General features: G+C 39.3%; 1 protein-coding gene across 2 annotated transcripts in view; it reads right to left on the reverse strand.

Moving 5' to 3' along the window:
- The window catches only part of NUDT13 (nudix (nucleoside diphosphate linked moiety X)-type motif 13), a 28,405-nt gene extending 16,688 nt beyond the window's left edge, over window positions 1–11,717 (reverse strand). For both annotated transcript variants that reach the window (XM_006887546.1, XM_006887545.1), the window contains exons 1-3: window positions 11,635–11,717; window positions 5,301–5,446; window positions 3,231–3,365 (exon numbers count right to left, since the gene is read on the reverse strand). In XM_006887546.1, the coding sequence (XP_006887608.1) occupies window positions 3,231–3,365; window positions 5,301–5,446; window positions 11,635–11,717 (364 nt within the window). The remainder of the gene's footprint in view (window positions 1–3,230; window positions 3,366–5,300; window positions 5,447–11,634) is intronic.
- Window positions 11,718–14,432: the final 2,715 nt, after the last annotated feature.

The following is a 14,432-nucleotide window of genomic DNA, read 5'->3' on the forward strand; positions in this document are numbered from 1 at the left end:
TTTAAACCATTCACGTTCAGTGTGACTATTGAAAGGTTAGGTTTTATTGCTATCATTGTGTTGAGTTCTTTTTGGTGTTGTTGCTAGTTACTTTAGACCATGGAGCTTTCTGTGGTATATCTGTAAGAAGGACATCTCTGAGTTTCTCCTGCAGTGCCTTTCCATATTCTTTTGATACCTCCTGGATCATTTCATATTCTGCCTAAAGCACCAGGGATGTATTCTTTCTCCATACCTTTTCAATCTGTATGCAGAACAGATCATCCAAGACACTGAGCTATATGAAGAGGAACGTGGCATCAGGATTGGTGGAAGAATCATCAACAACCTGCGTTATGCAGATGACACAACTCTGCTTGCTGAAACTGAGGAGGACCTGAAGCGCTTGCTGCAGAAGATCAAGGACTACAGCCTCCTATGTGGACTGAAGCTCAACATCAAGAAAACAAAGATTCTAACCACTGGGCCAATTGGCAGCATCAGCATGGATGGAGATGAGATTGAGATAGTTAACAGTTTTAGTTTACTTGGCTCCAGAGTCAACACTCTTGGTAACAGCAGGCAGGAAATCAAGAGATGAATTGCATTGGAAAAGTTGGCTGTGAGGGACCTCTCAAGAGTGCTGAAGAGCAACGATGTCAGACTGGAGACTAAGGTGCACCTCATCCGGGCTATAGTCTTCTCAAATACGTGCTATGCATCAGAAAGTTGGACAGTGACTAGGGTTGATAGAAAGAGAATTGCTGTCTTTGAGCTGTGGTACTGGAGAAGAGTGTTGAATATATCATGGACTGCTAGGAGAACAAACAGGTTTGTCCTGGAGAAGGTGAAGCCAGAATGTTCCCTGGAGTCAAGGATTCTGAAGCTTTGTCTGACATATTCTGGGCATATTGCAAGGAGGGACTGGTCCTTGGAGAGGGACATCATGTTTGGCAGAGTGAAGGGGCAGTGAAGGAGAGGAAGACCTTTGATGAGATGGATCGATTCTGTGACTAGAGAGGTGGGAATAAGTGTGTTTGAGATGGCTAGGTTGGCATAGGATAGAAGAGTGTATAGAGCTCTTGTACATAGGGTCGCTATGAGTCGCAAGCGACTCAATGGCACATAACAACAGCAACAACAACAAAGCATCCTTGATTATAGCAACTTGAGGTTTGAATTTGTTCTTCAGTTCCTTGAGCTTAAGAAATGCTGAGCGAGTTCGACCCTTTTGGTTTTCTGACTCCAGCTTCTTGCACATTTCATTGTAATATTTTACTTTGTAATCCTGCACTGCCTTTTGAAATCTTCTGTTCAGCTCTTTAGTATCTTGAATTCTTTCTTGTGCTTTGGCTTCTCTGCGCTCCAGTGCAATATTCAGAGTTTCTTCTGACATCCATTTTGGTCTTTTCTTCCTCTTCTGTCTTTATAAGGAACGTTTGCACTCTTCTTGGATGATACCCTTGATATCCTCCCACAACTCATCTGGTCTTCGTTTATTAGTGTTCAAGGCCTCAAACCTGTTCTTGAGATGGTTCTGAAATTCAGGTGGGATAGACTCAAAGTTATATATTGGTTCCCATGGATTCAGTTTAATTTTCCTCAGCTTCAGCTTGAACTTGCATATGAGTAGTTGGTGGTCTGTTCCACAATCAGCCCCAGGCCTAGTTTTCAAAGCTGATATTGAACTTCTCCAGTGGTTCCTTGCGCAGATGTAATCGATCCAATTCCTATGGTCTCCCAAATGGAAGGGGAACATATGACCACTGCCTACCACTGTCTTCATAGAAAAGGACAGTGAATAATAAACATCGGTGTACCACCACTACATTAAGAAAGCAAATACTAAAATGGTACACACACACACACACACACACACACATACTCTTTCCATTCAACAGATATTTTTTGTATACCTTTTTTGTTTGCTTCCTTGTCCTTTTTTTGGGGGGTGGGTGTTGCTGGTATTTTTTTATTTTATATTTGTTTGCTTACAAAGTTTGCATATATAGAGTTTCACAATATTCTTTACTCATATTATGTTTCATACAATGAATTATGTTTTATAAAATTAATCACCATTGGACTATACCCATTATCACCCTGTCTTTTCAGATTTCCTACAGATCTTTTCCATTTCCTTCATCCCCACCTTCCATCCATCAAATTGTGCAACCCTGTTGGTTTCACACCTACTGATTTTCAACCCTCTGCTCCCTCCCCTTCTCCTCTGGAGTCCCCACACATGTTTTCCTTGTTATCCTTCTATTTTTATAATGTTAGTCTTATTTTTTTAAAAAAAATATGACTTTTATTATTCACTGGTTTACTTACAAAGTTTGTATACATTGTTTTTCACATAGGCTCTTTCCTATTTCCTTTACCTATCCCTCTCTCCACCCATCAAATCATGTGATGTTTTGATTAACCATCACCAACTCCACTCCCGCCCATCATCACACCTCTGCTCCTCTCCCATTTAGATCCTCATTCTACATTATATTTGGATACACATTCTACATTAATGGTCTTCTACAGTATTTAAGCAAAAGCTATGGAAATAATTTTCACAGAGGAAAATATTTGGATGGCCAACAGACACATGAAGAAATGCTCAAAACCACTGGCAATCTGAAAAATGCTAATCAAAACCACAATGAGAGATCATCTCATTCCAGTAGCAGTAGCAAAGTTTAACAGGAAAGCAAATAATAAACATTAGAGAGGAACTCTTATATACTGTTGTTGGGCTTGTAAATTGGCACAACCACTTTGAAAGGAAGTTTAGCATTTCCTCAGAGAGCTGAACATAGTTATGAATTCCATTTGACCCAGCTATTCCACTGTTTGGAATATACCCCAAGAAAATGAGAACTGAGGCACAGAGACTTGTATACCAATGTTCATAGCAGAGTTATTCATCATCACAAAAATGTGGGAACAGCCCAAATATCTAGACACAATCGAATGGATTGAAAATTATGGTACATTCACATGATAGAATACTATGCAGCACACAAGAGCAATGATTTTGTAAATCATTACCTAACTTGGTATGACTGGAGAGCCTTAGCTAAGTGAACTAACTTATAACATAAAGCATATATATTTTTTTAAATGGTGATGGTGATAGCAAATGGCAGTAATATTTTTTAATATCCCCTCGAAATTCCTCTGACATTTTAATGGTATGTGAAATTCCAAAATTTAAAAACCACTGGGAAGCATGCGTGAGGAATAAAGTTACACACCGTTTGTGGAAGAAGGATTATTCAGCCCTAGATCCAAGGCAAACCATGCTTCATGTTCTCCAGAGCACCCAATTAGCACAGAATCTTCTATCTTCTGTGTGTCCTGTCCAAGTTTACCCAGGAGCTTTTCCAGCTCTAAGAAATAGAAAAGATAGAGAAGGGAGGAAAAGAAAGACATAGAGGCTTTAATGAAAACAAAATCTAAAAAATCAAACCAGTTGCCACTGAATGACTCCGCTTTGGACTCATGGCAACTCCATGTGTATCAGAGCTGAACTCTGCAGTCTTCTCAGTGGATGATTTTTTTTTGGATTGTAGTTGTTGTGTGCTGTCCAGTTGGAACCAACTCATAGCTGACCCTCTGGCTTGTTTTCAGAGGCTGTTAATCACATGGGAGGAGACTGTCCATCCTTCTCCCATGGAATAGCTGATGAATTCAAACTGCTTGCCTTAGGGATTATAGCTCAGCTTCTTGCCACTAGGCCACCAGAGCTCCCTTAGTTTCCTCAAAGTTTTATTCACAGGTACCTCTGGGTAGACTAGAACCTCGGACCTTTGAGATACCAGCTGCATATATTATGGATTTCTTAATCTAATATCCAAAGCCATGTGAGATAATTGTGGTGGGAAACATGGTAGGAAAACATCTATTTCCTTTGGAGCCAGTTTATCTGGCTTCTTCTAGCCGCTGCCCCTGGGGCCAGTTAATTACATCTTGGTTTCATTAAGGCCCAATTTCTCTCCAAATCAGTCTCCTCGTAAGTAACCTCAAGATTTTAGACCAAAGAAGAATTCCTTAGAGTTGTGACACCAGAATATAACATACTATCATGAAGGGAATATAGTCCCTGCATGCCAGCTCACTTACTAAGGCACTGAAAAGAATTTTCACATTTAAAATGATAGATATCAACCTGGTTCTATAATTCAGCCTCCAGATGATGTTACTTTTTTGCACCAGTGTAGAATACACATGTAAGACCCCAATCTGTTTAAACGAATGCTGCATGTAGAGAAAACCTGTCCTTCTGTGCATGAAGGGCTACATTTATCTGTTCATAAAACAGTGCAATAATGTTCAGTGTTTTCTGATGGAATTCTCCAACTTTTCTGACAGAAACTAACCGTCTAAGTGACCCATGGGGATCCACTGGAGATATGGTAGAAAGCAAAGAAGTCACAAAAGAAATTAATTTTATTCAGTTTTACCCTTCTAGGAAGAATGAACTAATTTTGAGACTCCTAGGAAAAATTATCAGAGAGCTGGACAATGACTAAGGATGACAGAAGAAGAATCAATTACGGTGCTAGAGAAGGGTCTTGAACATACCACGGACTGCCAAGAAAACAAATCAGTCTATCTTGGAGAGGGTGAAACCATGTTCCTCCTTGGAGGTTAGGAATTTGATGGTTCATCTCACATACTATGGGCACATGGCCAGGAGAAACTGGTCCTTGGAGAAGGACATCATGCTTGGAAGGGCGGAGGGACAACACAGGAGAGGAAGACCCCGGATGAGATGAATTGATACAGTAACTGGGGCAATGGGGGTTGGTGCATCAGAATTAGTGAGACTGGCTCAGGACAGGGCAGGGCTTAGAGTACATAGGGTCACTATGGGTCACAGATGATTTCGAGAAGTAGCATATAATCAAGAACAAATGACACTAAAGAAAGACCAAGGTACATCAAAGAGATTTGCAAAATTAAGGCTCCAGGAGTTGACAGAATATCAACTGAAAAGTTTCAGCAAACAAATGTAACCATGATGGGCTCATTTGTCTATACCAAGAAAATTGGAAGACAAGTTACTTAGAAGAGATCCACATTTGTGTAATTTCAAAAAATGGTCATCCAACAAAAAGCGGAAATTGTAAAATACTATCATTAATATCACGTGCAAGTAAAATCTTGTGGCAGATTACTTTAATATGGCTGGAATACTGAACATTGGAATATTGACAAGGAACTGCCAGACTTTCAAGCTGAATTTAGAAATGATTCAAAATGGAATAAATTGTACTTAATGGCAACAGGCTAGTTTATTTTACTGGTCTACTTGGGCTTACCTAGGAAACTATGCCTGGGAGCCAGGTATTGATGCTGATGCTCCAATTTCTGAAGTAAAGGAGCCAGGTTATGAAAGAGGTAAAATGCTCCTGTACGGTGGGCTTTTTTACATGCATCATCATCTTCCTTCAGTTCAAATATATACCTGTATTGGGGAAATAAAATAAAAATGTTACAAAATCACATTTAATTAGTTGAAGAATTCTACTCTCATCTCTCTCCTACCATGGTTCTATTCCTTCTTTTTTAATTCTAACTTGTTCCAAAACCTAACTGAGGTGGTTTCATGCAATCATTTCCTCCTCTCTCCTACTGTGTATCATGTTCATACTTCTATGGTCACACTTACTCTACTTCCTGCCTTTCTTACCTCACTATTGTTGATATTGTTGTCACTGACTATCAATTCTGACTTAAAGCAATCATATTTATAACAAAGCAAAGGGCTGCCTTATCCTGTACCGCCTCTTGGTCATTGGTATAGGTAAGCGCATTGTTGTGGTTATTCCATTGTGCCTTCCAGCGTTGGAACCTCATCTTCCAGCACCATTTTGGAATATATCCTGTGTGTCACAGGTCTTTACTGGCTAGTTTTCAGAAACAGATCACAAAGCCTTTCTTCCTAGTCTCTCAGAGTCTGGAAGCTCTCCTGAAACCTGCCCATCATGAGTGATCCTGCTGGTATTTGAAATACTGGTGGTGTAGCTTCCAGGATCATAACAACACACAAGCCACCACACTATGAAAAACTGACAGACAGGGCTGGCCTGCAAGACTGTGCTTCTTAAGGACACAGGGTTTGCCTTACCAAGTTGTGTAATTAGCATAGTTAATGGCTCGATTCAATAAATATTTACTAAGTTGACCTTCAAGGGTAATAAATATTTACTGACTTGAACTTCAAGGTACTCTGCTAATAATATACTATGAGGCAAGAATTTACATCCAGTGGAGCAGAAGGGAAACAAATGATAAAACATTAACCACAGACAACCTAGCAGCAAGTGCATGCTGTACCACAGCAGACAAAGCCACACAACTCTGTCTTCAGTCATTGTTTCACTCAGTCTATGGAAAATAAAGAACAAATCTTATCCTCAATGAACCATTGTTTCAAAATGTACATCTATCTTTATTGTCCTTATCCTTGTCTCTGTTGAATGGATAACTGACAGGCAGGTGAAATGCACATCTGACCTGTGTAGTAAGAATAATATTTCTGGTAGCCAAAATAATATTTTTGGTGGCCCGGTGGACAGAAAGTGATGCTACCAAGCCAAAGGTGGGTAACTTTTAATCCGCGGCCCTCAGACCTATCTTTCATTGTTTTTGTTCAGACATTCCTCTAGGTCATATAGCCCTGGTGTACAAGTTGCCGTACAGCGGTAATTGTGGTTGCTGTGAGGCTGAACACTGTGACACTGATGTGTAAAATGCGTTAATGGTTGGTTACCCAATGTGGACACAGAATGGGGTGGAGCTCCCTGATTAAAACAAGCTTTGAAGGAGGAGTGGCATCCACTTCTGTAATAGCTTGCCTCCGGAAACCCAATGAACCTGGAGAGAGGATGAAAGACACCCAAGCATTGAGGACTCTCCTTCACAGGGTCGCTATAAGTCTCCTGCGACTCAACGGCACTTAACAACAACAACAAACAACAGCCAAAATAATACTTAGAAAAAGAGAATATTCTATAATTGGCTTCTCTAATAGACCACAGTCTTTGCAATTACGTGCTATGCATCAGAAAGCTGGACAATGACTAGGGATGACAGGAGAATTGATGCCTTTGTGCTGTGGTGCTGCAGAAGAGTTGATTGTACCATAAACTGCTAAGAGAACAAACAAGTTCGTTCCAGAGAGGGTGAGACCAGGCTGCTCCTTGGCAGCAAGGATTCTAGGCTTCGTCTGACATACTTTGGGAATGTTACAAGGAGGGACCAATCCTTGGAGAGGGACATTATGTTTGGGAAGGTGGAGAAACAGTGCAGGAGAAGAAGACTTTTGATGAGATGTACTCAGTGACTGGAATAATGGGGGTAGGTGTATCAGAGACGGTGAGGTTGGCTCAGGATAGAGCAGGGTTCAAAGCTGTTGTACATAGGGTCATTATGAGTTGCAAGCGACTCGATGGCACGTAACAACAACAGCAAAAGACAGTGTAGGAGCAAGTTCTGTATCTGTCTTCTCAAGAACTTTCGGAATCCAGTCAGGACTGTTCAATGTGACGCAGTGGAATGAATGTGGAATTTCCTTCTAAGAACTTGGTAACCATTATTGCCTACTCAAAACCCCAAAATGGCCTCTTGGGCATATGGCAGATATCTGTCTCTTAAGTGTAACCACAGTTGAGAGATACTCTCTGTGGGATCTTGGAGTTTTTAAAAAAAATAAAAACCAGTAAGCAGAACAATTGGTTCAACATGAAGATACAAACCAAATCAAAGCAAAAATGATAAAAGCCCCAGTGACATCATTATGAACCTATATGGCCTGTCTGATGAGAGAAGATAGTGAGCTCTTTAGAACAGAAGACAAAAGAAACCCGAGAGGTTAAGATCCAGGGTATTTTTAAACTTATTATGAGTGACTGCAGCTTCCTGGGGGAAATACCCAATGTATGTCAAAGGAGAGACACTTGCCGCTCAGAAGTTTCCAAATAATAAATAATAGAATAAGCACCACTGCCTTCTCAAAGAAAGGGGGCTGGGAGAAGGTACAACCTGTGCTTTGCCCTAATGACCCTAACAAGCAAAACACGTAACAGAAACACCCGGGTGAAGGTGTCAGACAGGGACCTCACTAGAACTGGAGTTCAGATCCCAGAATCCCTTATGTTCTCCTTGATCAGAAGCTCTATTTTAAAAAATTAATCTTCCTCCATTAGTTATTAGTGTGGGGACCACAATACTAAGATTGGAGAGGCTAAAGATATTTATTACTAAATGTTCACTGTTCTTTCTTAACATAAAAGTAAAAACATTGTCATTCTATAAAAGTTTTACAAAATACAATTAGTAAATAAGAAAAGAAAAAAATACCAGTAATTCCACCATTCTTGGAATTCTCCAATTTGTTTATTAATATCATGCATCTACCCATGTTGTTGTTGTTGTTAAGTGCCATTAAGTCAGAACCAACTAACAGCTGACCCTCCAGTGTTTTTTTCTAGAGGCTGTAAATCACATAGGAGGAGAATGTTCATCTTTCTTCTGCAAAGCAGCTGGTGGATTCAAACTGCCAGCTTTTAGACTGACTGCACAACTCCTTACCATTAGGCTAGCAGAACTTCCTTACAGAGGTGTATATTATTTGAAGTTATACTTTTATAGTCTTTTTTTTCCTTAAACATGTATAAATTTTTTCTCATATTATTACTAATTGATAGGATTGCTTTTTCTCATGATTTTGATTCCTTCTTAATACATTAATTTCTAAATGAATTTTTATAGTCTTATTTTTAAACTCTATCCAGTCAGTAACTTTTGTTATAATTCTCAGTCTGAGAATTGCAGACAACCTAACTGTCAAATAATACATAAAATACTTCTTGCAATTCTGCTTGCTCACTCACTCACACAAGATAGCATCCTGGGCACTTTTACACCTTAAAATGGGAACTTACATCCCCTAGAGCTTTCTTTGTGCAAAGGCCTGGTTGTGAGTTAATCTTTCCAGAGAGTTTTTATTTCTGCTTCTACAAAGTGCCTAAGAGGTATTATCAGTCCAAGACTACTATTCAAATGCATTTCATAGGTTCGGAGTTCTTGGGCCACATGACGTAAGTGGTAGAAGTTTAAATTCCAGTATGAGAGCAGGCTGGTAGTTTCATATCCACAGTGGGAACTTCTTTCCCTGCTGACCCGCTCTTCTTTCCCTCCTCTGGTCCGCCTTTCTAGGGAACTCTGGGGGTCTAGGCTATGGAAAGATACACTACTAACACAAAGATTCTGCTTCTCTGACAGTTTGGATCTATCAGGGGCTACCTGGGGGGAAAAAAGATGGGCAATATCACAAACCAATGTAAAATTTAAAAGGGAATAAAAAAGTGGGCAATCCCCTCCCTTTCCATTTACAGCCTCACCAAAACCTTGATGGCAATGACAGCCTCTACTTCTCATCAAACTCTTTGGAGAGTCTTAGGGTTATTTACCTTATTTCCTGGAAATGTCATGATAAATTATTCAGCATAGTTTATATTTTATTTTACTATTTTTTTGTTTGTGTACTGTGAAATCAGATCTTACTGGTACAGGAGATTTCCCCTCCTTCTCCAGCAGAGCATCAGGTGGATTTGAACCTCACTCCTCTGAGATTGCACTGCAGCTTCCTGCCACAAGTCCACCAGAGCTCCCTTCAGCATAGTTTTTAATGTGCTTATTTTTCTATCATACAGATGTGTTAAAATTTAGTTAATTTCCCCTTAATGTTCATTCACTTATTCAACAATTTATTTATTTATTTTTGTTATGGGCCATTAAGTTGAGTGTGACTCATAGTGACCTTAAGAACAACAGATCTGAACCCTGTCCGATCTTGTGCAATCCTCACAGGAGAAAGTATTCAATAATACTTCTATTTATTACATGGAATAAGTACACGGAAATTTTCCATAGTGGAAAAGAAAAAGCTCTTTTTTTTTTTTAAATTTAAATTTAGGTTGTTTATTTTTCATTTCAATGAACATCTACAGAGATTTTGGGATTCCATTCAGTTGCACCCTTCTCCCCGCACAAACCCCTCCCCCATCCCCCCCATTTGCTCCTCTCCTTGAAAAGCAAAAGAAAAACTCCCTCATTGGTACACAATCCCCCCACACACACCTCCCCAAACCCCACCCCCTACCCCCAAATATAATCCACTCTGCACTTTAATAGCACTTATATTCTAGCGTGTGAAACATTTTAGATAGATTCTTGGATATTTGATATTCTAGGTTGTTCACCATAACTTGCTATGGTTATGATCCACACAGTAAATATCTTTGCATAGTCAATAAAGCGTAAATAGACATTCTTTCTGTATTCTTTACTTTCAGACAAAGGATCCATCTGACAACAGCAATGATATCCCTGGTGTCATGGCCTCTTCTAAATCCTGCTTGAACTTCTGGAAGTTCCTAGTCCAGGTATAGTTCTTGAATGATCTTTTGACTGATTTTGAATGATCTTCAGCAAGTGATATTAATGATACTGTTCAATATCTTCCACATTCTGTTGGATTTCCTTTCTTGACAATGGAAACAAATATGAATCTCTTCCAATCTGTTGGCCAGAAAACTGTCATCCAAATTTCCTGGTAAAGATTGGTGAGTGCACCCAGGTTTGCCAACTGTTAATTGTAACAAGTCTACTGCTAACAAGTTACGACTAACATTGAGAAGAATGGGAATCCCAGAGCACTTGATTTTGCTTATTTAAAACCTACACCTAGACCTGGAGGCTATTGCGGAAACAGAGTAAGAAAACACTACATGGTGGCTTAAAATTAAGAAGGGAGTATGTCAGGGTTGTATTCTCTCTCCATACCTATTCAGTTTGTATGCTGATCAAATTATTTTGAGAAGCTGGACTCTATGAGGAGGAATGTGGTATCAGGATCTAAAGAAGACTAATCAATTACCTGTGTTATACAGATGACATAACCTTGCTTGCTGAAAGTGAGAAGAACTTGAAGCACTTGTTGCAGAAGATCAAGGAATATAGCTTTCAATATGAATTGACTCTCAATGATTCAGGCCAAGGTCTTCCTAATCACTTGCTATGCATCTGAGAGCTGGACAATGAACAGGATGACAAAAGAATTGATATCTTTGAGCTGTGGTGTTGGAGTAGAGCACAGAACATCCCATATAGGGCCAAGAGAACAAACAAGTATGTCTTGGAGAGGATGCAGCCAGAATGCTCTTTGGAGGCAAAGATGATGAGGCTTTGCCTCACATACTTTGGGCATGTTGCTAGGAGAGATTATTCCTTGGAAGGGGACAAGATGCTTGGAAAGGCGGAGGGTTGGTGAAGGAAAAGAATTTTGATGAGGTGGATTTACACAGTGACTGCTACAAGGGGCTCCAGTGTGTCAGGTAGTGAAAGGATGGCACAGAATAGGACAGCTTTGTTGTTCAAAGGGTCACTTTAAAGGTCATACTTGATAGCACCTAAGAACAACAGGTTGTTAGCAACTTTTGCAGTTATAAATAATCTGTATTAAACAGCCTTATAATTAAATTCTGGTAATCTATCCTTAGTCCTTAATTTTGGATTGCTGAGAAATTTACATTTTAGTTTTAACGGGGCAAAGGCAGAATAACTAGAGTTTAATGTGGATAAACTCACCTTGTCTTAGAGATATAGGTTGACAGCAGCCTATAGCACCAAAAAGACTTTCTCCTGCAAGCTATTCCACAATAAAGGGACATTGTCATTCCTTAGAGAAAAAAGTTAAAAAAAAAAAGTCATAGTACGCAATTTAAAGTAATGAATCGCCAAACCAAAAAACCAAACCCACTGTCATCAAGCTGATTCCAGCTCATAGTGACCTTGCAGGACAGAGTAGAACTGCCTCCCTGGGCTTATAAGGCTGTAAATCTTTATAGAAGCAGAGTGCCTCACCTCTCTCCTGAGGAGCAGCTGGCGCATTTGAACTGCTGATCTTTTGGTTAGCAGGTAAACTAACAGCACCATCAGAGCTCCTTAATGAATCAGCAGTCGAGTCATATTTTAAACCAAGATAGGATCACTTTGTAATAGTAGAGAAAAAGTAACTGAATGGAAGTCAGGTGGTCTGGTTTCCACACTACATGTCTATACCTAAGTAGCTGTGGGAACTTAAACTTTCAGTACTTTTGTTCTATTCTACAATACAGAAACCTACTCTGCCTACCTAACAGACTATTGTGAGTGGCCGCTAAGTATACAAACAGATTCTGTACTCTTTTAAAGTATGGAGGTGTTGCTGGTAGGTGGCTTCTGAACCAAGGCTGGCCTGCATTTCTCTCTTCCCTTGAGTATCTAGACAGATAAGTGATGATACCAGAACTTGGTTTTATCAGTGGAATGTAAGCTGATGTGATGTGCATCTTTTCTAGGTCTAACCAGCTAGGAAATGTCTATGCTTTGCTCATCCTCTTCTCCCCTTCCACTTGGAAGTCTTTCAGGGACCATAAGAAATGGACAAGGCTGGGTCCTTGAATCACGACAAAGAAGAAACCTACCATCCAACCACAGACATCAGACTGTTTGTGAGTAAGATATAAACTTACATCTTATTAAGTGACTGCAATTTTTTAATTATATTTACATTACCAGCAGTTAGTCCTGGTAGCACAATGATTAAGCACGTGGTTACTAACTGAAAAGTCAGAAGTTTAAATCCATTAGCAACAACTCCAGAGTAAAGACATGGCAATCTGCTCCTGTAAAGTGTCATAGCCTAGAAAGCCTTGAGTAGCTCTCCTCTGTCCTAAAGGGGCCATGAGTTGGGATCAATTCCAAGGGACACATACAATACCACCACCATAATCCTAATAGACTAAGCAACATGTAAGCTTGGGAGAGTCTCTAGAGTAAAGGAACCAAGTTCTCAAAATACATGAAAACCCATGTTTCTCAAAATACATGAAAACCCATGTTTCTCTAAAAATGAAGTAGGAGGAACCCTATAGAGAAGAAAAATATAAAACTAAGGCCATTAGGGAAATGTGTTTCAAAACACAGCTGTCTGCAAATCAGCATGGGTCCAAGATATTTTCTAATTTTTGGAGCTCATTGAGTGGGGGGTAAAATATTCTGCATCTTTACCCACTTAATGGAAGGTGGTTCTTTCAACTTGTATTTAAAAAACAAAAAACCAAAAAATTCATTGCTATCCAGTCGATTCTGCCTTGTAGGGACCCTCCACAGGGTTTATGAGGCTATAAATCACAAAGGGCAGATTTCTCCCTTAGAGCTGCTGGTGGGTTCAAACTACCAAAAATGTGCAGACTGGTGTAGTAGTGCAATTTGTTACATACTATGCTACCACAGCTCCCTCTTACACTGTCTATTTTCACCATATTTTCTTCCTTATGAAAAGAATCTTTCACGTTGCAATAAAAAGTCAAGATATTATACTGGGGGGAAACATCAGAGGAAGCTTAACTCTTTTAACTGTACCCAAGGGAAGGAAGTTTGACGCTAAGCTATGAAGGAATGTCTAATATTTAGGCCTACTTCTTGGTTGCATAATTTATGACTAACTGATGACTAATCTTTGTGCTGTTTTGGCTGGAATCTATGTCCTAGTCAAGGAAGAAATATATTTAGCAAATGGCATTCAACAAAATGGTTTATTGAATATCTCCTTTATGAAAGTTCCTTAAGAGATTAAAAAACGTACAGGATAAAAATCCCTGCTCTAAATGAATTCAAGCAGGAGAGAGAAAACACATACATAACATTCACACACATGTGATACATATATAATGTTCACAGATGTGATAAATCCTGTTAGGTTAAAAGGACACTGTTGTTGTTAGATGCCATCAAGTTGGAATTGACTTATAGCTAACCCTCCAGCGGGTGTTTAAATTCACAGATGACCATCCAGAGGGTATTCAGAGGTAGCTAATCTCATGGGAGGAGATTGCTCATTTGTTTACAGAACAGCTGGTGGGCTTGAACCATGTGCCTTTGGGTTGGCAACACAGCTCTTTACCACTAGGCCACCAGAGCTCCCTAAAAGCACACTTATTGTTGTTTTTAGGTGCCATCGAATCAAAGACAACTCCCAGTGACTCCATGCACAACAGATCTGAACCTTACCCTATCCTGTGCCATTTTTATCATCCCTGACACACCAGAATATTAAATATTAAATTCAATATTAAATATTAAAGTTACAGACTCTAATAATCCAATGACTTGTATGAAATACTGGCAGAATTTTTTAAATATTTTTATTGGTTTGCATATAGTCATTCATATACATTATATTTTGTACACATATTTTATACAATCATTCATGGCGGAAATGTTTTTTAAAATCACTATTTCTACCTCAGACACAATTCTGATCATGTTAATTGGTATAATAATTTTGGGGGGCAATTTGGGAATTCTGATCAAAATATTAAATAAGTAATCCTTTCTTTCAC

The sequence above is a fragment of the Elephantulus edwardii genome, unplaced genomic scaffold, assembly GCF_000299155.1.
Source record: "Elephantulus edwardii isolate Elephantulus edwardi_28Jun2011 unplaced genomic scaffold, EleEdw1.0 scaffold00058, whole genome shotgun sequence".
Taxonomy (NCBI): domain Eukaryota; kingdom Metazoa; phylum Chordata; class Mammalia; order Macroscelidea; family Macroscelididae; genus Elephantulus; species Elephantulus edwardii.